The sequence below is a fragment of the Pinus tabuliformis genome, chromosome X, assembly GCF_031772625.1.
Source record: "Pinus tabuliformis cultivar Carrire ecotype Pingquan chromosome X, CPIR1, whole genome shotgun sequence".
NCBI lineage: Eukaryota > Viridiplantae > Streptophyta > Pinopsida > Pinales > Pinaceae > Pinus > Pinus tabuliformis.
The window spans coordinates 819,400,397-819,427,468 of NC_142308.1; the positions used below are offsets into that span (position 1 = coordinate 819,400,397).

Genomic DNA, 27,072 nt, shown 5'->3' on the forward strand with positions numbered 1-27,072 from the left:
AACTTTCCAAATGCTGTTGACCCTGGAGTTTTTTGAGTAATTTTTTTGCCAATTTTGTATAGTATCCTGAATGGACTCCCTATTTCTGTTAGAGTATAGCATAATACCCTCCGCCCAATTCCATAAATGGCAAGCCCAGTCACAGGAATTAAATAAATGATTCATTGTTTCTTCCTCTACCAGGCACATTGGGCATCTGGACGGCCCATGAAAGCCTTTGCTGCGTAGATTTTCCCATGTCAAGGTTTTTTTCCTCATTAAAAGCCAGAGGAACGTTTTGATTTTTGGCCAAAACAGGCCGTCCCACACGTTATGACTCCAAGGTGAAACCTCCCTTTGCTCTGCATTTTCTATCAGTTCCCTAGCTTCCTTGAGTGAGAAATTTCCGTTACCCTTCATTCCCCATCTAAGCTGGTCCTTTTCGTCTGTATTCCTTATTTTCCTTTTGAGTAGTTGGTCAATTATATGCTTTGAGCTGTCGTTTTCCCCATTGCTGTTATCCAATTCGAAGTTTATCCATTCTCTCCAGATGGGATCCCTGGTGTTCCAGTTCCAGTATTGATAAACTCTATAACGACCCTCGTGTTGACATTTCTGCTTGAGAAGATTGAGTTCGGGCTTTTCCAGTTTTGGGAGCTGCTACCAAGAATCTTCCCAAAAAAGAGTTGACTGACCATTCCGGATTTCCCAGAAACTGTTTTCCTACACCAAGTTGCGATTTTTCCGGGCAAGATTCCATATGGGTGATCCCTCAGGAACCTCTTGAAGCCTAATAATATCCTGATTATTGTGTTCGGGGGTATATTTCTCTTTCCAATGTCTTGCCTAGGGGAGATGGGGCTCTTTTATCCATCGCCACCAGAGTTTAGCACCACAAGTCATGTTGATGATTGAAGGATCCACCAGATTTAGGCCTGCCAAAATTTTTGGTTTGCAGAGTTTATGCCATGCTACAAGCGCCCATTTTTTCTTCTCCCCATTACCATTCCATAAAAAGGATCTTTGGATTGTTCTAATTTGTTGGAGGATGCCCTTGGGGGACGACATCATGGAAAGTAAGTACTGAGGGATAGCTTGCAAAACTGCCTTCGTGAGAACTAATCTCCCCGCAAAATTAAGTGCTCTGTGCGTCCAGTGCTTGCACCTTTTCTCCAGGTTAGCCAAGATTCTCTCCTAGTGCACTTTTTGCCAGGGTTTGAGAGTTAGCGGTGCTCCCAGATATCTTGAAGGTATACATCCTTTTTTGAATCCAAGTAAATTAGAGAGGTGCTTCTGAACAGCTGGATGAGTGTGAAAGAAGTAAATTGTGGATTTGGAAAAATTAATTTCCATTCCGGATGCCTTGCTGAAAAGATCAAGGATTTTATTAAAAGCTAGAGCCTCTTTCACTGTGGGAGTTCCATGTAACATCGTATCATCGAAAAATTGTTGGTGTGTTGTTACTGGAATAGATTGGAGAGGCTGAAGGCCCTTGATTTTCCCTTCTCTTTTTGCTTTGGCTATAAGTTTGCTGAGACCTTCCATGAGAATTACAAACAGGAAGGGGGAGAGAGGGTCTCCTTGTTTGATTCCACGAGTGGGTGAAAAGGGTTGAGAGGGGGATCCATTGACAAGGATTGAGAATCTGGAGGACTTAATAAGGGCTAAGATCTAATTGATCCATAGCTTGCAAAAACCGAAGGCTTTTAGAATGGATTCTAGATATTGCCAACTAGCTTTATCATAGGCTTTCGATAGATCAAGCTGCATTCACATTCCTGCTAATTTTCTAGTTTGCAGGGTGTGAATCATTTCTTGAGCTAGAAGAATATTGTCTAAGATCTGTCTCCCTTCGACATACCCAGATTGCTCTTCTGATATGAGGCCAGGAAGAATAGGCTTTAGTCTATTAGCTATAACTTTTGATATGATTTTATAAATGACATTACACATAGCAATTGGTCTGAACTTCTCACGAGAGTTTTCTTCTTCCATCTTTGGGATAAGTGCTATGAAGGTTGAGTTGAGAGATTTGAGGATGGAACCAGATCTCCTAGAGTCCTCAACAAATTCCCATATCTCATGCTTCACTAGGTTCCAGTAGGCTTTGTAAAAATTAATGGTGAACCATCCGGTCCAGGGGCCTTATCACTAGGCATACTTCTGACTACTTCCTCCACTTCCTCTAAGGTTATTTCTATGCTTAGAGCTTAGTTCTGAGCGCGGTAATATTTTTGGGGATGGCTGAGATGAGCTCCTTTATGGCATCCTCTCTGTTTGCTAGCGGTTCCTGGGCAATACTGCTGAAATACCTAGTTAGTAAAGCCGCTATGTCTTGGTGATTCTTTAAAGTTTCACCATTCTCATTCTTGAGTTCTAGAATTCTATTCGCACTTCTGTAATCTAGAGCAGATCTGTGAAAAAATTTGGTATTCTGCTCACCCTCTTTAAGCCACTAAATTCTGGATTTTTGCTTCCAAAGAGTTTCTTCCTGCTGACAGCGTGTATGCCACTGATTAGTTAGATCTCTTTCCTGCTCTACAGACTCCTCACTGTTGTGCCCTGAAGCCCACGCGTTGTGAATCTGTTCTAGTTTATCTTCTATCAAGGTTTTTTCCTTAAAAATATCTCCAAACTTCGTAATGTTCCATTCTTTAATTTTGGCTTTAGTGTACCTTAGTTTCTTTTGAAGGTTAAAAATTTTGGATCCCCCTCCAATCATAGGTTCAGACCACCATTTCTCCACCAGATTGAGGAAGTTGAGGTGATCCAACCAAAATTTTTCGAATCTGAAAGGTTTATTCCTTGGGGTGCCATGGATAGCTGCTATTAAAGATATTGGCCAGCGGTCAGATCCTCCACTTGGAAGGATGTCTGACTCAACTAGAATACCATTCATAATGATGTTGTCAGAGATGATGAATCTGTCCAGACAAGAGGCAATCAGCCTATCGCCCCCTCGTCTATTATTCCATGTATAAGTACCACTCTTAGGTGGGATATCCACCAGTTTAGCATTATCAATGAAATTTGTAAATAATTCCGCATCCTTACTGAGTTTTCTTATTCCCCCTTTCTTCTCCAGAAGGGTGGTTATCATGTTAAAGTCACCCCCCATAATGCATTTGGAATAAGGATGTCTAGAAATTAAACTTGACAGAGAATTTAAAAAGGTTATTTTATCCTCTATCTTCGGGGTCCATAAACATTTATACATAAGAAGGATTCAGAGTTACCTGTGGGTTGGGCTTCCATAGCTATAAATTCTCTGGTTGCTTCTGCTGAGATGACTTGAAACATTCTTGAGTCCCACATTGTGACTAAACCTCCTTCTCTCCCCTGACTTTCTACTTCCATATAATTAATGTGATTGCCAAGCTTCTTTTTGATGTTAGCCATGCTTGTATTGCTACTTTTAGTTTCCTGAATGAAAAAGATATCCGGTTTTTCTTTCTGAAATTTTCTTTTCAGAACTCTCTTCTTTGCTTGGCTGTTTAGCCCTCTTGCATTCCATGATATGATTTTCATGATTAACTAGAAGAATTATTGGTAAGATGGGAAGGCATTTAGAGCCTTCATCTTCCCTGAGTTTATCATTATTATCCCAAGCTCCTGCAGAGCTTCACCACTTGTTCTCCGTCCTCTCTTCTTCTTTTGCTTAGATCTTGTTGAGTTGCAGAGGAGACTCTTTGGGTGGTTCCCAGCTCCTCTTGCTATACCTAACTTTCTACTTTGTCTTTCTAACTCTGCTTTTTGCCTTGCTATGAATAGCTCATTGACCTTCCTGATTTCTTCTTCCGGCACATTTTCTATGCCTCGAGACTTCCAGTTCTCTGCCATGACTGGTAGGTTCATTCCTTCCTTTGCTAGAACCTCCTCCAGTTCTAAATCATCGCTTCCTCCATCGCTGGTGAGCATGTCTGCATCCTCCTCGGGCTCTTCTGTTTGCTCCTTCATTTGGACTTCTGTGCTAATAATGGTTTCTTCTGTTTCTTTTGTGGTTTGCCCAGTTTTACCTGTTGGCCCTCCATTGGAGGTGAGAGCTTTATTCAGATCCTCTGAGTCTGTGTCTAACTCTAAGATTTCAAAAGTGTTCCTGTGGTTCCCTCGTTCTGTTTCTATTCTGTTTGTTCTTCTTCGGTTGGCTCTTTGTCTTATCTTGGGTTTTACAAAGTTATCTCTGCCTCTATCTGCTTGCTCTGTTTTAATAACTTCTTCTTGTTTGTTCAGAGGGCATTCCCTCATTAGATGTCCATGCTCATGACATTTTCGACAGCGAAAAGGAATTTGTTCATAGTCTATTGCTTGGAAGTAATCCTCATCCCTGTACTCTAGCCATAAACCCTCATGTAGAGCACCAGATACATCCATTTCCACGCAGATTCTTGCACACGAGGTGTATTTTCTTTGTATGGTCGCTTCTGAGGCCTTGACAAAAGTACCCAGCCGATCCCCAATTTGTTTCAGTGCTGAAATACCCCAATAGTCTATGGGAAGAGAAAACAACCGCATCCATACTAGTACCTGAGTGAAAGTTTCTCTTTCTGGAACAAAATTTGGTTTCCATGGCCGCATGTAGAGACCTACTGAAGCTAAGAAATATGGGCCTCCATCAAAGATTTTGTCCTTGTCTTCTAGGTTGGTGAAAACTACAGTGAAGAAGACTTTTGCTCCTAAGTGTAGTTTCACATCGCCCTTGGGTTTCCAGTGTTGTCGTATCCATTGACATAGAGCTCTTTCAGTTGGCCATAAGCCCATAAACTTGCAAATGACTGCATGCTCTGCCATGTGCTCTCGATAAGCTTGAATCTCCGGATCTACTATGACAACTCTAAGGGTCTCTACTTTTTTAGGTTTGTAGGTTCCGTTCGCTGTTGGGTGGTTGCTGGGGTTCGAGCTGGTTTCACATTCCGTTTCTTCTTTCCCCTGGGGGCCTTCCCTATGTTCCCCCTTCTCCTTTGACTACTTCTCATTATGAACTGTAAGTTTTTGTCCTGTTGTGGCATTTTTTCCATTATTCTCCAATCCCTCAATTCCTTTTTCATTGACTTGTGGGTTGCTGCTGGGTTCTCTGCCTTCTTCTTGTTTTTTCTCCTTGTTTTTCCCGTTGTTCTGCTTGAGTCTTTCGTATCCTAAAATTCTGACTCCTTCCTGCGCTGTTAGTTTCTGCTTCTGCATGACTATTTTTTTAAAAGAAGGGGTCCCAATGGACCCCTCGTTGACCATCTGTAGGGTCAGATTTTGTCCCCTTCTGAGTAAAACCGCTAGCCTCGATCTATTCACTTCTAGCTCTGTGTCTGTAACAGTGCACAGAAACCCTAACCTCAAGGCACCGCCATCGTCCCGCTCTCTCCAAACCTTCTTTTATACTTACTCAAAAGGTATGGTAAATAAATAAAAATATAAATAAACTAGACATATGGTAAATAAATAAAACCTCTTTTTATATTTACCATAACCCTCTTTCTATTTATGAAGGCTCAAAAAAGAGGTTTTATTTAAGTGAATCCTATGGGCCAAATACCATATCTGTAAAATAGGTATGGTAAATTAATAAAAATATAAATAAACGAGAGGTATGGTAAACAAACAAAACATTTTTTATATTTACTCCATAAGCCACCTTATATTTAAGGACACTCAAAAACTGCATTATACTTAGGTGAAACCTATGGGCAAAATATTATGGACCAAATACCATGGACTAGATTATTATTAATATCATGCAAAAACAACATTATTAACCCTAATATTAGTATTAATAAAAATAAAAATGGCACATGGTATTGACCCGTGGAATGTAGCCTATTTAAATGGGGGAATTAAACCAGCATAGATCCATCTTTACTCTGGATCTACTAAGCCCCGAGAGGGATCAAATATCATGATATGCAAACTACATAAAGTGAAAAAATATTTGATCTGGGTTTGGTGGATCAAGAGTAAAAATATATGTTAAACATTTTAACTTGCTTAAAATAAAAAATAAAATAAAAATCAATTATTAATTTTATTAATTTTTATAAATTACTAATAGTAATTTTTAAGCTCCAGGTTTATGATAACCCATGGTATTGACCCATGGTAATACCATGGTATTCATGTGAGCATAGACTATTTAAAGGGGAAATTCTATCATCTTAGATCCATCTTAATTCTGGGTCTACCAAGTGCTCAGAGGGATAAATAGATTTCATCCCCCTAAAAGTGGTAGATGTGAAATTAAGATGGATATAGGTTGGTTTTTATGATAATGAAGATATTAAATAGAATTAGGAAATTATATTGTAAAAACACCTTAAGGTGAATGGTTAAATCTACATTTAGTCACTTCAGAAAATTTAGTAAAAAATACCAATATCTCCATTAATATTGGTTTTTAACTTTTTCTGATTTAACAAAAAAATTCAAAACAACGAAACTTTATCACTCTTTCCACTTCACCCTCGTAGAAGATTTCCCACCATTTTTCAAACATTCTCAATATGATATCTTCATGAAAAAGTTTAGGTACGGATGTTGGATTAGTTGTTTGAAAAATAAGCTGGTTTGTACAACCTTTCATCTTCTGTGCTATTCTTAGTTTGTCCTAATGATCTGCAGGGGTTGGAGCCATTGCACCATATTTTCCTAAAAAGTGGAGATTGTTGACCAAAAAGGAAATTAATCTACATGTTACAACGCTATTAAAAAATGTGAGACCTATGAGGGTAGTGAATTATGCTAATAAGCAATTTAGATTAGGAGAGACGTAATTAAATTTTATTATTTAATTAAAGATTTCCAATTAAAATAATAATAAATCTACATTTATATATTCATATATTGATTGGAAGGATTCTCACAATGGTCACTTCTTTCAATTAGATCCCCTTCAAGCCTTTTGGATAACTAATACTTTCTTATATAATATAGTTGCGGCTTGCTACTTGTTGAATTGTTGGGGTAAACAAACTTGATGTGTTTTTTTTTATCTCGCAGTTGGATTCTATGGAATAAAAAAGAAATTTGATAACTTGAAAAAGGTGGTAGCTTGACAAAAGTTGTAGAGAAACAATTAATCTCTCCTACCTTGACAGAACTCATTTTCAATATCAACACCTACAAGAACTTTGTTGTGGAATATTATCAAAACTAATAGAAGGATATGAAAGAGTGTATTGTAAGAACCTTGACAAACACGGCCACTGAAACTTGGAACATTGTTTGTAGTAAGAGAAAATTATGATTCTTTTTTCCAAACATGTATGTTATTATATTACAGTTTAATAAATATTTTTTCTTATTATCATACATGGTTTCATACTTTAACAAAACATTCGTCAAGACTTCACAATGTTTTATTATTCAGTAAAAGATTTTCCAAGATCTTACAATATTGTAAATTCAGTGAAAGATTCTCCATCACTGTACAAGATAATATAATCTGGTGAGAGACTCGCCAAAAAATTTATATATAGATATTATATTATTGATAAAATTGCCTCCCATTTATCCTATGTATCATGGGGATTAGCCCATTTATTATACATATAAATTTAGGGTGGTTCTTAAAATTTTCCCTGAAATGGAGGCGTATGATCAACTAAAAAAGAGTGGAGGTGATGGTAAGAACATGACCAAGGTTCAAAAGCTGATAATTATGCGATCGTAATGGTTATTTACCGAAGGTGGGTTCATCTTTTAATGAGCTTGAACTCTGGGGGAACATTTGCTCATTGCTAGGTTTATTTTTTAACGAGCTTGAACTTCGCGTCAAACTGCTTGTGATAATAGTCAGAGATGTTGATTTCACCATTAACACTATGTCCTTTTAACGGTCATACTGCCTGCTCAACTACTCCATCAAATTGATTAGAAATATAAATACATGCTTGAAAAATGAGTTAAATACCAATATTTTACTTGAATTATGTGAATAGTAACATAAAAGTAGTTTTTACCTCTCATTTTTACCGTTTCATTCAAATTTGGGAGTTTTGGAGCTTTGGAGGTGTTTTCCCACTCGATTTTCATCAACTGATTTCGAGAGATTCTATGGACTATTTTCCGTGCCGTCTAGACCAGGTAGGAGCTAATCCTGAGCTCTTCAATTGCATTCTTTCCTTTTCTGATTTTGAGCATGTTTTCCTATTTTTATGAGCCCCTAGGGTTTGAAAAATTCGTTCTCTCCCCATTGCACCTAGTATACATCGAAAGGCGTGATGCATACTGAGCTGGCCATTGGACAGTTAGTATAAATCCGACCTAGTGCACAGCTAGAGTGTGATGGGTGCACAGAGGAAAGTTTATGCACTATTTTTTCATGGAAATTTTTCCTGTTTTTGCTTGAATCAGGATCCTAATTGTTCTCTTGTTGTTTTTCAGAGATTCATTGGATCAAGATGGTCATTACATGGTGTGAACATGAAAATGAAGAAGAGGATATGGTTGCCTTACATGATCCGGGTACAATAACTACATTGCGGAACTGTGGCTTGCTCAAATTCTTCCGTATATCGAACATGAGGCAACAAATCAATTTGTTGCAATATTTTCTCGATGCATGGGATCCTACCAACAAAGTGTTCCAAATTCGAGGTAAATCCATCCCTTTGATAGTTGAGGATATCTACTTCTTGACCGGTTTATCAAGGCGTTGTGCCCCTCTCTCACTATCAAGATCTGCCCATGGGGGTGAATCCGTGAGGGATTATATTCGCCAGTTCTATAGAGATGGATCTCAGCCGAGCTGGGACGACAAGATCAGTATTTGAGATGTCACTGACCAATCCTTGAGGACTATCTTATTCACCTTTGCTAGATTGGATAGTAGTGCGGCTCTTCATTTGGCCAACAGGTCCTATATGCAGTATGCTCTAGAATGCCTTGAACCAAAGGTATTCAACTGGTGTGATGCATTACTTCTGGTTATAAAAGAACAGCTTACCAAGGTGAAGAATGGAAGATCCAAGAACTTTGTTTATGCTTCTATTCTGACTGCTTTCATCTTGGAGAAGATCCCACTGATGCAGCCACAGTACATTTCACTCGGAGTGCCAGCACCAACAGAACCACGGATGTAGAGAGGGGTTGATCTTATGGCCAAACATGTTGGTCAATCACAGATTTCATTCTCTGATGCCTTCTTTGAGTGATTCAACCATCAGTAGATGGTCTTTGCTGAGTATTTGTGTTCTATAATGGATTTCCGGGGTGACCCAGATTTGGTGCTGCCAGCTGGTGAGCAGTGGGGTGTTATAGGTAACAGATATAACCATATCTCTGTTTATTGTTTTTATAATGTTCTTGTGTTTTTTAAATGTTATGAAGACTTAATCAAACCCATATATTTGTGCAAATATTGGAACAGTGCGACTAGCAGTGTGCCCAAGGGTAGCAGCTATCATTCCAACAGGAGAGGTTGTAGGGAGGCTGTCCTTCACGATCTACATGTAGTTGAGACCCTTGCAGTATTGCAGGATCAGATTGAGGGTCTCACCCTTGGTATTCAAGATGTGAGGACCGACGAGTCACCTCTGAGATTACAGTGCCATACTACTGGAGTGCTGAGCCGATGGACTAGGCTCTTACATATGATCGCACAGGTGGTGACTTGTTATCACCAACACCATTAGTCTAGGGTGCTACCCTGCATTTTTGATTTTTTGGGTCATGTGACCGATTTTTTCTTAGAAACAGAACATTTTGACAAACTATAAACAATTATATATATTTTTTATTTTCAGAGCTTTAATTTGGTTAAGTTATATCATCCTGATGCAAATGTTGATTGAAATGCTTTCTTTTATACATGCTGCAAATGTCTATCTAACACATAATTTGCGAATGAATCAGTTAATGTGTTTAAGTTTCTGGAAATGTGTTGATATTGAATAGAATCAAAATACCTTTCCAAAATCATGACCCTTAGGAACATACGATAGATAGCTGGATTCTGAATGGAATAGATGCCAGTAAGCTGTAGGATGAAAAGTTGTGAGTCTAGCCTGACAACAAGTCGGCGTAGCCACGTGCGATGGCATTAGAGAGAATTTCTATCAACGTTCTATACTCAACGATGTTGTTCTTTGATCAACCAATACATACCCCTATGAAACTCACTAACTCACCACTTGGATAAAAAATGGCCCAGGCTACAAAAGATAGGTTCCATGTACTACAACTAGCTCCGTCGGCATATCCAACAAATGATTCCAATAGGTTCGACACCTGCAACAAATTCAAAAGTGGATTATCTAACCAAAAAAATCACTCTTGATGAAGACAAAAATGTAACAAAAGCATATAAAGAGATTACTACACTTAGTCAAGCATAGTAACACTTAAGGTACAACTCATTTCGGGGTTGCGCCAATGGAATCCCATCGTAATCTACTAGCTCACAGGCTCCTTTTGCTAACACTCATTTAACAATGTATGGACCCATCCACAAAGATTGGAACTTCCCTGCTTCCAATTTATTGGATTCCTGATCGTAAAGTAAGACTAGGTCACCTTCTGAGAAGACATGGGGTTTGACATTTTTCTCAAATTGTGCCTTAACTAGTTTCTTATGAGCTTCGTTATCCAAGGCTGCATCATGACGGGTTTCACCCAATTGGATTAGTTCCAAGAAACAAGCCTCTTCCTCTGAAGTTCCGGGGAGAAGGTTGACTGCGAGCTTGAGAGATGAAATCTCACACTGAATTGGTAATACAGCTTCCAGGCCATACACTCGCTGAAAGGGTGTAAACCTGGTCACATTTCTTACCGAGGTTCTCTATGCCCATAGAGCTGAGTACAGGATTAAATGAAAATCCTGTTTGTGGGCTCCAATCATTCTCTGCAGCATACACTTGAGGACTTTGTTAATCGCTTCAACTTGTCCATTAGCCTACGGATAATATGGAGTAGAACTATTGTGGGACAATCCTAATTTGGTAGTTAATTCAACCATCATGTGATTGTGAAAATGCAATCCATGTTCTGTGACTATAGCTTGTGAAAAAGAAAGGAGCAGTCGTTTCGCCGCTGTTATTTAATGTAGGCATTGCCTCGACCCATTTTGTAAAATAGTCAACTGCGACTATTATATACACATGCCCCCTGGCCGAGGTGGGGTTACATGTCATGAAATCTATGCCCCATTTGGCGAATGGCCCAACAACAGCTACTGGATGCAAAGGTGTGGGCAGTATTCTGGTTTTGCGGTCGAAGATTTGTCAAGCATGGCAACTTCTGACTGCAGTTATGCAATCTTTGAACATTGTTGGCCATAACAAACCTACTCATAAAATATTTTATGACGTAGTGTATGTTAGCACCTAAATCTACCTTAGGCTGAAGGAAGGAAAAAATTAGGGTAACCACAAACCACGCTCAGTCTGGTAGCTAGCCCTACCAGAACAAGAGAGGGCTCTCTCCGAGTCACGCTCAGTGAATATATAAGCAAAAACGGTCTGAGATGACTTACAACGAAATATTGATCTTAGGCTAGTAAGTGAATAGGGATACAAGAAACCATTTTCATGAATGACCGAGCTTCTGGGATGGTATGGGACCAATGGTCAACAAGGAACAAAGAATTTAATACAAAGGAACAGATTATTCCGTGAGGCAAGGTAGGCGGAAAATGTAGCAATTTAGTTTGAGGTAATGAGGAATGAATAGATTGCTGAAGAAAGTGAAAAGGGCATAGTTACATGAATCCTTTTCAACAGAAGAAAAACACTGAACATGAAATTTTCCCACAGGCAGAGCAATAAGATTGAATTCTACCTAATATCACTCAGAAAATTTCACTGGAAATGAACATGAATTGAATTATGAAACATAATGAAATACATATGAAAACATAAGAGACACCTTTTCTACACTCACAACCACAAGAATCTCATGAAACAGAGTCACTGCCTTTCATTAATTCTATGTCAAAAATACACAGTGAAGAAACAGAGTTTCTTTCCCACAGTCTCCCAGAAGTTACAAGCCAACCAACCCTTTGCAAATAGCTTTCATACAATATATAGAATGTGTAAGGAAGAGATAGAACGCCCAAGGGTTAGGGAGTTACTCAAATCATTACAAAATGGAGATGAAGAGCTAACCATCAGCTACAGGTGCAGCGCTACAAACATGACATTTGGCTTGGGTGACCATTTTCCTTCCTTTGCCACTTGGATAGAAGTCAATCTGGAGAAAAAATACTTTAAATGCTGTGGTTTGTGCCAAAAAACTAAAGTGTAGATGAGCGGGCCCACTTGGAGAAGTTGCGAACCAAAATTTTGTGAAATGGAAGCAAATTTGGAAATTTTTTCTCTGTGCATCGCGCCATTTTCTCTGTGCGCAATGCTACTTTGGGGCCTGTTTTGGGGCACTTGCAGGTGTCAAAAATGTTCCCAAGTGGGCTTGTTGGAAATCTTGTCCTGTCTACTTTCTAACCCCACTGGAATTTCTGAATTTGGTGCTCATTTTCACCTCCAAATATCCATTCTCCCAAGACTGCTTCCTATGTGTCAAAAAAGGGGCAGAGAGGCCATTTTTGGGTGTTTTTTGACCTTTTGGAGACTCATATCTTGCCAAAATTTCTTTTCCGGGCACCAGTAGTTGTGATTTTCCATGCTGAATCAAAAAATGCAAACCATTTCTCATTTGGAGCTCTATATTTTTAGCGCCGTGCCACTGGGAGAAAAGCCCTGTGTTTTGCCCAAAAATTTGTCATGTGACCAAAAATTCCCCAAATTTCTTGAAATTTGGGGTGGACGCTCTCTATGGAGTGTTATGTTTTTCCAAGGAAGCCTCATCCAAGATTGGAAGCTGATCTTTCTCTTTTTCCTCTTTTGCCTTTCTTGTTGCTTTCCTCAATTTCGCCTTCAAGCTCCTTATCCGGGCCCTTGCACTCATATTACGTGTCCTGTAACGATAAGCCACGTGTCTCAGCAAGGCAAGGTCCTGATCGGCCTTGTCCAACAGTCTCTCTAAGTGCATGTTCACGCTCTCGAGATGGGCCTCCCGATCCTCATTGATTTCTTGCTCCAATAATGTGAGCTCAACTCTTCTCCTTTGAGCAGCTTGTTGATGCTCACGAATGTTTTGCAGCTCCATAATCGCCTGCTGATCCTCAAACTACTTGTTTCTCTACTCCAGGTACTTCATGTTCCACTTTTCCCTCTCCAAGTCAAGGGATAAGGCCTCAATCACTGATTGCTACTCCTAGATGATCTCTGTAAGGTCTGCATTTGTTGGTTCTGTATCTGTCTCATCATCATGGAGGAGAACGAATTTGGTCTCTCGTTCACCTGATGGCCCTTCCTCCTGCACTGGCGCCTTACCTATGCCCTGCTTATGTGATGCCAATATCGGAAGTGAGGCCCCTTCCACCCCGGGTGGAGATAACACTCGCTTTGCTGCTGCAAACAAATGTCTACTGCCTCTCTGATAGGTGATGAATACTGGCATAGTAGCAGTCTCATGGTGCTCATACTGATGTGATGGACCACCCATCTCATGCTCTGCCTCTGATACTATCTGTGGAGCACTGAAGAAGTCACGGGAGATGAAGTCCTACCAAGCAATACCCTGCAATCCCAAATGATGGTCCACCAAAATCTGGATAAGAGCAAAGTGATAAACACTGTTAAGCTGCTGCTGAGGGGTCTTATGCTGCATGAAGTTTTCCATCCTCTCTATGTTATCGCAAATGAAAAATGGGAGGTTCATCATCCGCACCCTGGTAAAGTGCATGAGCAACTTGATGTGATAGGCATATAGGTGAGAAAACCTCCCCTCACAACTGAAGTATTTCATGATCAATTTCATGAGCGGAGCATACTCATTTCTCAAAAATCTAAACGGGAAAACTCTCGTGAGCTGACTCAAACAACTGGCCTTAATGTAAGGCTCATAATGATGCCTCTCCACCTTCTTCTTCTTATGCCACTGTTCTCCAACATTTGGTATGCCTGTTGCCACTGATATGGCTTTAGGTGTCAATGTGAAAGTGACCGCATCCAAGATAGACTAACCTCCATGTAGGTGAAGTGCAAAAAGACGGGCCAACTCATGATGAACTCTGACATTTGCTACCCTTTGACAAAATTCAAGACATGCTAAATGCTGGAAACATGACATAGCAAGAGGGCATGCCTGCAACTTGATGAGGGTGTTTGGCTCATCACTAACATGTTTGCCACTTCGGTGATGTCTCCTGGGGGTCTGTTCTCCTGAAGCTGTATCACTGTGGGTTTCCTCCTCATACTCTGATGAAACCTTGGATGCCATGACTGTTGTTTATAAACTGAATTTAGGCTGCCCCTTTGATGATGGTGAAAGCTAGGTTGTTTTGATAATCTACCAGCAAGGGGACAATGAAACAAGGGAATATTAGGAGGGGAATAATATAATGGGAACAAGGGTTATAAGGAGAATTTTGTTTAGGGACATGTAGGGGGTTTGGGTATTTTTGATAGGGTAGGGTTTGGGTTTTTGGCAAGGTAGGGTTTGGGATGTTATGTTGACCAAATAGTGGAGGGATAGGTGAGAGGGTTTGGTAGTAATTTGGGGCAGGGATTTTAGGAAAAATGTGAAAGGGAAGATAGGAAAAATGGTAGATGAGGGGAAAATGATGGGTGGAATGGAACCCTGGCACTAACAACCGACTTTAGCAACCCTAGCCATCATGGTTTTTTGGTGATTCCTTATCATTGATTTTATCGAATTTTGTTGCATTCAAACATCGCTATAAACCACCATATCATTTATAAAACTTGATGAACCAATGATGTCAAAGAGCCTTCCTTTTAATTTGATGGGCTTCAAAAAAATTTGGAGGTGATTTGGCCTTGTTTCAGCCCTTGGTCTGTGTGCATCGCACGCAAAACCCAGTGCGCCGTGCCCTGGGTATGCGCCGCGCCTGTGGAAAATTTGAACTGTGGGCAGGCTCTGTGTGCGCCGCGCCCTCTGTGTGCACCGCACCCCTGAGTATATGCGCCGCACTCCTTCAAACTGCCTCCAACTCCCTCAAACACTCACGATGCACACTCACACCTTTTGCAACGTTTCTCCAAGGCTTGGATTAGCACAATGCCTTTGATTTTGATGAAAACTTGTATATATAGCCTTGGAGGTCATGTTTTAAATTTACTTTTTAAAAAACCCACTTTTCTAATGTCCTGTTCAACATTTTTTCACTGATTTTAATATAGCCCTGATTTTCACTTTTCCTCTGAAACTTTGGCTCACACGATAAAATTTTTGACACCTTTTGCAGCGATTGCATGACAGAGCATCTGGACACGGGAACCATGATTGCACTTGAAGAAATCAATTGTCGAATCCTTTTGAAAATTTTGTCACAAATGACACTATTTGACTTTTCTTCAAAATAGAGTTTTGAAGAATAGTCGAAGTCTATCAATATGATGGTGAAACTCTGTGGATCATTACTTTGCAAGAGCATCCCTCTGGCCTGCATGGCTTTACTGGACATATTAAATACCAAATTGATCAATCCCTAGACCTAATGACCAAAAATGACTTTTGTCCATTAAAGGACCAGACCGTGACTGTTATGGACTTTTTGATTATTTGACACAAAGACATAAGCCAACAGAAGCCAGACATGAGGGGAAATGACTAGCATGACTTTCTCCATCAGATCATGGCATGACCCTAACGGAATGCAGCTGAATGAATGGAGCGGACACCTAAAAATGAAATGCATAAAGAGTTTTGATCTCTGACAGAGGGCTGACCAGACCGACTCTAACATTGGCTCCAACGGGGGATGGTAGCTCCTTGGAGGTGCCAAGAACAGCAGATCTCTGGAGGAGCCAGACAGTGCCTTTTTTCCATTGGTCTATGGAGTTATCATTTTGACTACAACACAGGACTCTGACTTATTTATGAAACTGAAATGACCAAGAAATTGACTCAAACTTGACATTGAAATGATTCAAAAACTAACTTGACAAACTGAAACCAAACTGAAATAAAAATGGTATTTACAATGAAAGTGGAAGCAGCGTTAATAAATCAGCAGTGGTACCGCTTGAGCAGCCGACCATTGATTGGCCCTCCTGGACAATCTTCCTCGTTCATTTCCTTTAGAATAAAGGAATTCTAACCCCTATATACTGCAATCTTGAAAGGACCTTTCCAAAGATTCTCGAACTTTCCGTGCTTACCTTTCTCTTCATTCCTTGCATCCCACTTCAACACCACATCATCCAACTGAAATCTATCGGCCTTTGCTTTTCTGTCATATATTTTCTTTATTTTCTCCTGCAATTTGGATGTGTTCTTGAAAACTTCTTCTCTTGTCTGCTGCAAGTGGAACATTTGATTCAACCTTCTCTGCATAGGATCCTCTTCACTTCCTACCTCCTAAAGAAGTATGACTACCGGGGCAGCAAGAGAGGTGGGAAATACTATGTCAACTCCATAAACAAGCTCAAACGGTGACATACCAATGGATTTTTTCTGACTGATCCAATCTGCCCAAAGCACATGGACCAACCTCTTATTCCAGCTCTTTTTATTTATTTCCAGCAGCTTCTTGATGATGTTGACCAATGATTTATTCGAAGATTCCGCCAATCCATTGCCTTGCAGATGATAGGCAGTTGAGTGACCCAAAATGATGTGATATTTATGACAAAATTCTACCATCCTCTTTGATTTGAAAGTTGCTGCATTATCGGTGATTAACTTATTCGGACAGCCAAAGCGAGACAAGATGTTATTTTCAAGAAACGAAACGATTATCGTATCTGTAACTTGTTTGGTGGGTGCTACTTCAATCCATTTTGTGAAGTAATCTGTCACTGTGAGGATCCATCTATGCTGACCGGAAGAAGTGGGATGAATTTCACCAATGAAATCCAACCCCCACTGCTGGAAGGGAGCGCTCACCTCAATAGACTTAAGTGGAAAAGGCTGTAGTTTCTGTTTTCCTTCGAAAATCTGACATTTATGACAGCGCTTGACCATCTTGTACACATCAGCAAATAGTGTAGGCCAATAGTACCTTGCTCTCAAATTTTATTTGTTGTTGACTTCCAAAAAAGGTGACCACCACACTCTCCTTCGTGGAAATCCTCCGTGACTTTCTTTGCCTCCTCTTCCACCAAACAATTTAACAAAACGCCACCGAGGTCTTTCCAATACAACGCAGAATTTAAAATGCAAAACTTGGTAGCCTTCAACTTGAGTGTTCTCGCTTTATTTCTAGTCATGTCGGGCGGTGGTGATAGATTTTTTAGCACGTATATTATATTTGAGTACCATGGGGACAGAGAAAATATTTCAGATACCTGAATTGACGATCCTTCTTCATTCTCATCAGACATGGCAGCGATCAGATTTATGTCCAAGGCGTGAAAGTTTGATTCGGCCATTAACTTCGCCAATCCCTGTCCTTTGACCAGCTTTGTGGGCTTTATTTCCACATCATATTCCAGCAAGGCTGCAATCCATTTGCCTCTTGTTCCTTCTGGATCGGTCTGCACTAAAACATCTTTTACAGCAACGTTAGGAACATAGGCCAAAATGTGAGAATGTAGAATATATACCCAGAAATCCTTCAATGCCTTCACTAGTGCCAGGGCTTGCTTCTCAATGATGTTGTACTTTAAAGCTGCATCTCTTATATCCCTACTGAAGAATGCATTGGGTCTTTCATGATCGTCTCTTTTCTGCAATAATACTGCTGCCATAGTGTGCTTCGAAGCAAATGAAAACAATATGAAATCCTAAGTGTAGTCTGGGCTGACTAGAACTGGAGCTAAAGAAAGGGCCAATTTGACCAAATTGAAAGATTTTACAGCCTCCTCTATTCATTTCACCTGGCTATCCTTCTTGAGCATGTTGGTCATCTCTCTTAAGTGTTAAGCAAGATTAGGCACAAAGCGACGCAGAAAATTCATCTTACCATTGAACGATTGTATCTCTTTTTTATTCTGGGGCAGATCGATTTGCTGAATTGCTTGCACACATGCTGGGTCAATACGAATGCCATCCTTTGAAATTATGTGCCCGAGAAATTTTCCTTCCTCCATAGTGAATAAGCGCTTCTTCGGATTCAGCGATAAACCATATTTTCTGCACTTTTGAAAGACAGTTTTTAGACGATGCATGTGCTCTTCATCAGATTTGGAAAACACCGTCAAATCATCCAGGTACACCACCAAAAACACATCCTTCTCATTTGCAAAAGCCAAGTCCATTGCACGCTGAAATGTGGCACCTGCATTCTTTAAACCGAAAGGCATTTTGGCATAATGAAAGGTTCCCCATGGAGTGGTGAATGTTGTCTTGTCTCGAACATCCTCATGGACAGAAATTTTGTTATATCTGGAATAACCATCAAGTAGTGACATACGAGATGCCCCCACTACTCGCTGAAGTATATGGTCCATTTTGGGAAATGGATAGTTGTCCTTCAATGAGACTTTATTGAGATTTTTGAAATCAATGCACAAGTGGAACTCACCTGTATTCTTTCGTACGGGCACTAAGTTAGAGATCCAATTTGAAAATCTGATGGGCACAATGATACCTGACTTGTACAACCTGTTTACCTCCTTTTCAATAGATGGTAGCAACTTTGGATTTATCCTTCTCAGCTTCTTTCTAAATGGTTTTTGATTGGGCTTGATGGGTATCGTGTGTTGAATACTATTGGTATCATAGGTCTTTAAATCAGAATAGTCCCAAGAAAACACATCTACAAATAAAGCCATCAAATTGATGTATTTGTCCTTGATCTTTGGCAGCAATGCTTTAGACAATTTTAGCAACTTAGGATTGGCAGCTATTCCGATGTTGACCTCCTCTACACCCTTCTCTGTTGGCTGCAATGTTGGCTTGCGGGCTACATCATCCTGATCAAAAAGTTCTTCTAGAGGTATCAAGCCTTTAGGAATAATGTTATTCTTCAGCTGCAACATGTCCATTTCATTGATCTGCACGTCATCTGTACAATTCCCTTTACCATCATCATTCTCTACATCAATTGAGATTTCTTTAAACTTGCCTTTGTTTTGCAGAAAATCCTTAATCTCCTCATCATCTTGAAACACTTGCCAATATCTCTGATTGTCTGGAATGGTTGGACGATGCTTGACATGGATTTACAATTTATTGCTAGAGTTCATGGGGATCTTCAAACTACTTGCTGCCTTGGCAAGAGCATCAACAATACTATTTTGTATACGAGGCACACATGTCAAGGTGTATTTTGAAAATAATTTTAAGATGTCTAAAACTGCATTATGGCAGGCCCGCATCCTAGGATGCTTTACTTGATACTCATCTCTGACCTGCTTTATTACCAATTCGGAGTCGCCATATACTGAAATCCTTTTAGCATTCAGCGTTCTAAGAATCTTCAGGCCAACAATTAGAGCTTCATACTCAGCTTCATTGTTTGAACACTCAAAGGCCAACTTGTAAGAGCAAACCCTCACGCTGCTAGGCACTTTTTTTGGGGCGGAGAAAGGACTGCGTACCCAAATTCCAATTCCAACGCCATCATTTCCTATTGATACATCAAAATCCATGGTCCACAAGCCTTCTTCCTCCTCTTGTAAGTGCTGGAAATCTGTTTTCCGCACCTTTCCTGCTTGCTGTCCATTGGTTTCAGCTGATTGCCCAACATTTTTCTGCTTTTCTTGTCCTTCTTTCTTCAAAATTTCTCTGAAATTTTCTGTTATTTCTGGAATATCATCTGCTTCTACTATCTGACTATCTATATCATTTAAACTATCTAAAAACAAAAAAAAGACCCTAAATCTGTATGTACATAGTTAATTGGATGATTTATAGGTTTCTCCTTACTTGTGATCATATATTTCATTTTTTGTTCCCGATATAATTTCCTCATTTGTCCAAAAACTGGGATCGTTGCATAGGAGAAATCCAGCAGTAGTGTCCCTTTCAATTTCACTACCCAAGACCTGGAAAGAAGCATGCCAAACCTTGGAGGAATATTTGCTACCACCACATCCATCAAAACATTTTTCATGGGAAGCTGATCCAAACTCACAACCAAGTCTTTGATGAGTCCTATACACCTCACTCTGCTGGAATCAAATGAATAGAGATCGTGGTACTGTCGGGTGATGTCCAAACCGAGCTTATCCATGATAGCCTTGGGCATGAGATTGTGAGAAGCTCCGAAATCGAACATGGCATTGTGTAACACAAAATCATGCAATTGTAAACTGATATAAAAGGGTGGCACATCGCTGTCAGGAGACTCACCATTGCTGGCCCAAAAATCATTTCTGGCTGATCATGTTATACATTTACCATGTCGGACATTGGGTCCAAATTCAACATCTTAGATATTTGTGATCTATAACTTCTGTTCTTCATTATTTCAGTCAAGGGGATGGATACCTTTAACTTAGAAATCTCATTCTCTAAGCTAAAAGCGGGAGTCTTTTCTACCTCTTTGACTGAGATCTCTTTCTTTTCTTTTTCTTTTGATGCAGCTTGCTGCTGTGATTGTTCTGCTGATTTTGATTTGTTGCTCTCCGGACCAACCGCCTCTTTTCCCTTTCTTTGTGTACCTGATGAATCATTCTTTGCTTCTTCAACCTCCTTCTTTTTCTAAATTGGCTTGGCCAGCACATCTCTGTTTCTAATTGAATATCGTTGCTGCTGTGTGGACAGAGCATTCATATACACCCTTTGATACCCCTCTGATTCTTCTTCTAAAACAGTGTCACTAGCTAGAATGAAATCCGTGTCTTTTTGTGCAGCTGAACTCACCACACACTCTTCTTCTTCGGTAATGTAAGTAGGTAGCTCATCTGGAGTAAAAGGTGGTTTTCTTCACCTATTACATTCCCCTCCTCATCTGACTTTGGTCCATGCACAAAATTTTGCTGCAAAGGTGTTTGTACTGGCTGTTGTTCTATCTGCTCTTGGGTTTGCTGATCTCTCTGTCTTATTCTATATTGTGGCTGTTGCTCGCCACGGAAGTTAGGATTTCTAACTTGTGGCTCAGGCTTGTCGAGATTCACCCTTTCAAGCATCTCCTCTACCTTTTTGAGTAATTGCTCCATTGAAGAAGACTCCTCCTTACCAGTGACTTTCTTTTCTGCTTTCGCTCTAGCTCTTTTGGACAGCAGATTTGCTTCAACGCTGACCGCGATTTTCTGCATGTCTTCCATTGTGGCCAGTTCTCTCTATCTTAATTGGTAAGCCATATCAACGTCAAAACCATCTGGAAATTTCATCATAGCTAGTCCCATGGGTGGCTTTATATGATATGGAATTTCATTGTAAACTGTATTGAATCTAACACAATAATCTTGGACCAACTCACCAGCGTTTCATTTGATTTGTTCATATTCAGCCAGAATTTGAAGGGGATTCTTTTTCACTTCCCATTGATTTAAAAATTGTCTTTGTAGTTCAACCAAGGTAGTGATACTTGCTACCAGCAAACCTCTGAACCATTTCCTCACATCACCTGCAAATGTCTGTACAAAGAGTCTCATTGCCACGTTCTCCGCATCGATCTCATGGAGTTCATAGAAGTCTGCCATTTTGTCCACATGTCTCTAAGCAGTAATGCTGTTAGGAGTGCCATCAAAAAATGGGATTTTACTTTGATAATCCGCTGGCATATCATCTACAACTTGGCGTAGAACAAGGGGTGCAAAATAGGCAGCCATCACTCTCGGTGGATTTGGCCTTTGAGGTGTTGGAGGAGTGTGCACAGTTTGTAAGGGGCTAGCAATTGGAGTTTGGGGCTGTGTTGCAATATAATTATGAATTAACCGATTAGCTCTTTCTGTTTCGAGGTCTACAAGAAATTGAGGATTGGGGACAGTATAGTGAACAACCCTTTCAACTTGGACTCAAACAATGATATTTCAAACCGTTCTTCAAACTCAAGCTCTTCAAGATACTCAAAAATATCAGGACATGGATGAGACTTGAACACGGGAGTTATGGTGCTTTCTTGATGAAGGAGTCTAGGAATCAAATTGGGATTTTCGTAGATATGAGGAGGATCCGGATCTGGATTGGCTCTGGTATATCGTCTCGAAGCCAGTGTGCTATTGAGATAAATCACAAGACACAACCAACTTACTCAGCCTATCCAATCCTAAGCTCATCATCCGTAAGCTTAGAATTATTAAGAAACAAGGGGATTTCATTTCATTTTCGTCCCCATTATGGTCGCCACTATCTTAGCACCTAAATCTGCCTTAGGCTGAAGGAAGGAAAAAATTAGGGTAACCACAAACCACGCTCAGTTTGGTAGCTAGCCCTACCAGAACAGGAGAGGGCTCTCTCCGAGTCACGCTCAGTGAATATATAAGCAAAAACTGTCTGAGATGACTTACAGTGAAATATTGATCTTAGGCTAGTAAGTGAATAGGGATAAAAGAAACCATTTTCATGAATGACCGAGCTTCTGGGATGGTATGGGACCAATGGTCAGCAAGGAACAGAGAATTTAATACAAAGGCACAGATTATTCCATGAGGCAAGGTAGGCGGAAAATGTAGCAATTTAGTTTGAGGTAATGAGGAATGAATAGATTGCTGAAGAAAGTGAAAAGGGCATAGTTACATGAATCCTTTTCAATAGAAGAAAAACACTGAACATGAAATTTTCCCATAGGCAGAGCAATAAAATTGAATTCTACCTAATCTCACTCAGAAAATTTCACTGGAAATGAACATGAATTGAATTATGAAAAATAATGAAATACATATGAAAACATAAGAGACACATTTGCTACAGTCACAACCACAAGAATCTCATGAAACAGAGCCGCTGCCTTTCATTAATTCTCTGTCAAAAATACACAGTGAAGAAACAAAGTTTCTTTCCCACAGTCTCCTAGAAGTTACAAGCCAACCAACCCTTTGAAAATAGCTTGCATACAATATATAGAATGTGTAAGGAAGAGATAGAATGCCCAAGGGTTGGGGAGTTATTCGAATCATTATAAAATGGAGATGAAGAGCCAACCATCAGCTACAGGTGCAGCGCTACAAACATGACATTTGACTTGGGTGACCATTTTCCTTCCTTCGCCACTTGGATAGAAGCCAATCTGGAGAAAAAATACTTTAAATGCCACCTTTGGTGCCAAAAAACCAAAGTGTAGATGAGCGGGCCCACTTGGAGAAGTCGCGAATCAAAATTTTGCGAAACGGAAGCAAATTTGGCAATTTTTTCTCTGTGCGCCGTGCTACTTTGGGGCCTATTTTGGGGCACTTGCAGGTGTCCAAAATGTACCCAAGTGGGCTTGTTGGAAATTCCGTCCTGTCTACTTTCTAACCCCACTGGAATTTCTGAATTTGGTGCTAATTTGCCCCTCCAAATCTCCATTCTCCCAAGACTGCTTCCTGTGTGTCAAAAAAGGGGCAGAGAGGCCATTTTTGGGTGTTTTTTGACCTTTTTGAGACTCATATCTTGCCAAATTTCTTGTTCGGGCACCAGTAGTCATGATTTTCCATGTTGAATCCAAAAATGCAAACCATTCCTCATTTGGAGCTCTAGATTTTTAGCGACAAAAACCTTGTGTTTTGCCCAAAAATTTGTCATGTGACCAAAAATTCCCCAAATTTCATGAAATTTTGGGTGGAGGCTCTTTATGGAGTGATATGATGTGCCAAGGAAGCCTCAGACAAGATTTGAAGTCGATCTTGCTCTTTTGCCTCTTTTTCCTTTCTTGTGTCTTTTTGTCAAGCGGAAAGAGTCGATTGTGCGGACACAACCAGCCTCCCTAGGAGCCTAAGACTCTCTAGTGACAAACAAGACAAACAAGAGCAATCCTTCTCTAAACATGCATTTACTATACGGGAAATCAAGTGTTTAGATCCTACCTGTAATCCAACGCTGTTGTAGCAGTCCAGCTCCGCTGATCCGGATGAGCTCCTCCTTCACTTTGAAACCTGCATACACTAACAACCAAACGATTAAATAGCACTTGATAATCTCATAGAATAAAACATATTTAACACATAGACCAAGGAATACATGAAACAACTCATAAATAACAAGTTATTGAGAAGAATGGACTCATTTGCATTAATAGGTAACAAAAGGAACAAATACAACCTGAGCCTTGGTGTTGTGCAAGTCCCTCCCAGGGTCCATCAAGAGTTCTCCTTTACTTTGACAAAGCTCACCCACTTCCAAATAGAACAAGCAAAGATGGCAATCTCTCCTCACAAGCTTCTAAATGGGAGTCCTAATTCCTGCAGCATTTACCCTTAGAAATGTATAGCTTTCAACCTCCTCTCCTTCTGGCCCAATGCCTGTACTTATAGTGCTCAAGAGGAAGTTAATCAAGTCCACCATCAATGGGATAATCCCCTCTTTGGATGGGATAGCTCCCCTATTGATGGGATAAGTTCCTCTTTGGTAGGAGTGCATGAACCATCTGGAGGCGCTCAATACACGTCGAACAACCTTCTAGAATGCTCTAGAAATGACCACAAGTGACTTTTTAAAGATGAAACTTGCGCATTTTAACCTTTTCAGGGGGACGCACCTGCACCTTTACATACAGAGCGTCCAAAGACACAGCTTTTGTGAACATTGGGTGCGTCCCCGCAGGTAAGGTTGAGAGAACCTGCGTCCCCAGAGATAAATACATTTAGAAAGACTTTCTCTCTTTTTTGGAGTTTGACATGGAAAGCAGAGGCATAAGACTTGCCTAAGAGGGTAGCATGACTGTTGATAGAGTCATCCTAACTGTTAATAGTCATGGTGACATTTTTTAGTGTAACAGATTGCCCCCTAAAGTGCGAAGCCTGAAATAGATTAGGGTTTTGCATTATCTAGGAAGGGTGAAGCGCTTTATCATTTCAAGGATTATCTCGTGGAGAGCCTGGTCAGAACCTGCAATTTTCAAAACAAAATATATGTATAAGATTATATCATCACTGAGGTAGGCATTCCCATACTCAGATTAAAACTTTAACTAACAGACTAACTACTCGGATACATGAATGATCTTGCAGTACATCATAATCATAGACTTTTGCAGACACGGTATGGGCGCAGCCATCTATTTGTGATTAGTCTACTTAGATAATGAATACAAAACTCCTCGCAGCCTGGATGGTAGAAACTAGATCCAGGGTCTTCATTTCTACTTCTCGAATTGGTACGATTCTAGCCATGCGAATAAATGAGTTGATGTCGAACATGGTAGAAACCACTTGATTACCAGTCGATGATGTAAACTGTTAACAAGTGTGAGAGAGACCACCAGTAATGTCAATGGTTCTCAAAGTACCCAGTACAATCCATGAGATGTGAATGAATGAGTTGATGTCGAACATTTCACGGAATCCTTTGATCGAAAGTCAATGATGTAAACTGACGTCAAAGGCGAGAAACCTGCCATTGATGCATGCAGACTTCAAGGTACTAACGATCTCTAAGTCATCTCTCTAGATAATGTGCTGATGTCGATAGAAAGCGACTCGTTGCAGGCAAGCCTGCAACACGAAATCATTGTTCAAGTTGAAGAAATGTTGCTGTAAGGACTGACTCAGGGATGGTCAAACGGATGACAAGTATTTTGCAGATGAAAGTTTTACTTGCAGACCTCTTGAACACATAACGACACGACAGATGGCTTGGTGATGAATAATTCAAAGTTAATCCCCGGAACCCGGCTGAAGACTTTCAAAGTGGTTTGATCAACTGTGAGGTAAAAGATTTCCCAACCCAGGTGAATGAAAAGTGTCGTGTTCAAGAGTGGTAATAAAGTTTCTTCTGAGACAAAAGATAACAAACAGGTTCATTCTTCTCTCTTTTCCCCCACCATTTCTGGCAAGTACCTCTTTATTTTTAACAAGCTTGAGGAGGATAACATATGCTTGATTATAAGCTCATCCTTCGAATGAGTCCAACCTAGTTTTGATTCGAACCCTAGGAAGGAGTGGTTCGTTCCTGTTTGTAATTGAATAGGTCCTTTACTGTGCGATGTTTAACGAGCCCAGTATAGGAGAAACTCGGCGTTTTTCAATTTTAGAGAGTCTGAAAAACTTAAGAAGACTCCAAGTTGAACTTTTTCGTAGATTTGTGTCCCTCAAGCCCGAAAAAGTATAAAATAATACCTGGGGGAACTGCTTGATCTTGCGACCAAGGAGTACTTTCATAATTAGTGCCACTGACCTGAAAAGTAAAAAGCGATCAAGGACACGTCGTTTTATTTCCAGTATCGAGTTTGAAACGACAAAAACCCGGCAATCTTTTCCTGTTTTTACGGTCAGAAAAGGGCTATAAGGGGACCGTCTTTTAATTCCGTTTTAACGAGTGTAAAAGAAACGCTCGGCAATCTTTTCATTTTTTAGGAGTCAGAAAAGGGCTTAGAAGATGACTCTGATATTTTGGTTCGTGAAAAATGACAATTTTCCCTCTATGTCCCTTTGTCCTGCACAAAAGCAACACATTACTCATACCTGTTTAAGATAGGCAAAAATACATCGAAAAACATCTTTCCGTGGTGAAAAATGAACAAATTCATCCAAAAAACCTATAAAAAGACTTTTTACAATATCATTTTTACCATTTTACTGTTGAGGTTGAAAAAAGGACTTTTGGCAAGAAACTTCCCGTGGTTGCTGCGGAAAATCCGACCCTCAGAATCGAACGCCGTCTCTTCCAGGTATTTTACAACATCCTACTCTTCAATTTCATCCGATTAAAATTGATTTTTAGGTTTTAGTTTTGTTTTTTGGGGGGGTTTAGGTTTCAAAATGCGCCCCTCGGTGGACGCAGGTGCCCTTCGGGTGACCTGTGTCCCTCGACTTTTTCCTATACAGGAAAATGGTCGGGGGATGCAGCCCACCTTCAGGCCAGCTGCGTCCGGACGTCCTGTGTTGTAAACACGGGGTGCGTCCTCTGTGAAAGGCGGATTTTAAAACCCCAATCTCCACAAATAACCATTCAAATTTCCCAAAATTAATTCTAATGCCTATTTATTCATGTGTAGGGCACTTACCATGCTGGATTGGAGAGAAAGAGAGCACGAGGAGGTTGATGAAGCTGCAATCGAACATCAACCTTCCCTGGATGCCCTAAAAGCGTGCGGGTTATATAAATACTGGGCCATACCGG

General features: G+C 40.2%; 1 protein-coding gene across 1 annotated transcript; it reads right to left on the reverse strand.

The window, feature by feature from the left end:
- Positions 1–2,434: 2,434 nt before the first annotated feature.
- On the reverse strand, positions 2,435–3,097 carry LOC149142293 (uncharacterized). Its single transcript, XM_089451444.1, has one exon. The coding sequence runs from the start codon at positions 3,095–3,097 to the stop codon at positions 2,435–2,437; it is 663 nt and encodes a 220-aa protein (XP_089307570.1).
- Positions 3,098–27,072: the final 23,975 nt, after the last annotated feature.

Coding starts and splice junctions, on each gene's coding strand:
- LOC149142293 (XM_089451444.1), bottom strand. CDS start 3,097: ATGGGGGGTGACTTTAACATGATAACCACCCTTCTGGAGAAGAAAGGG.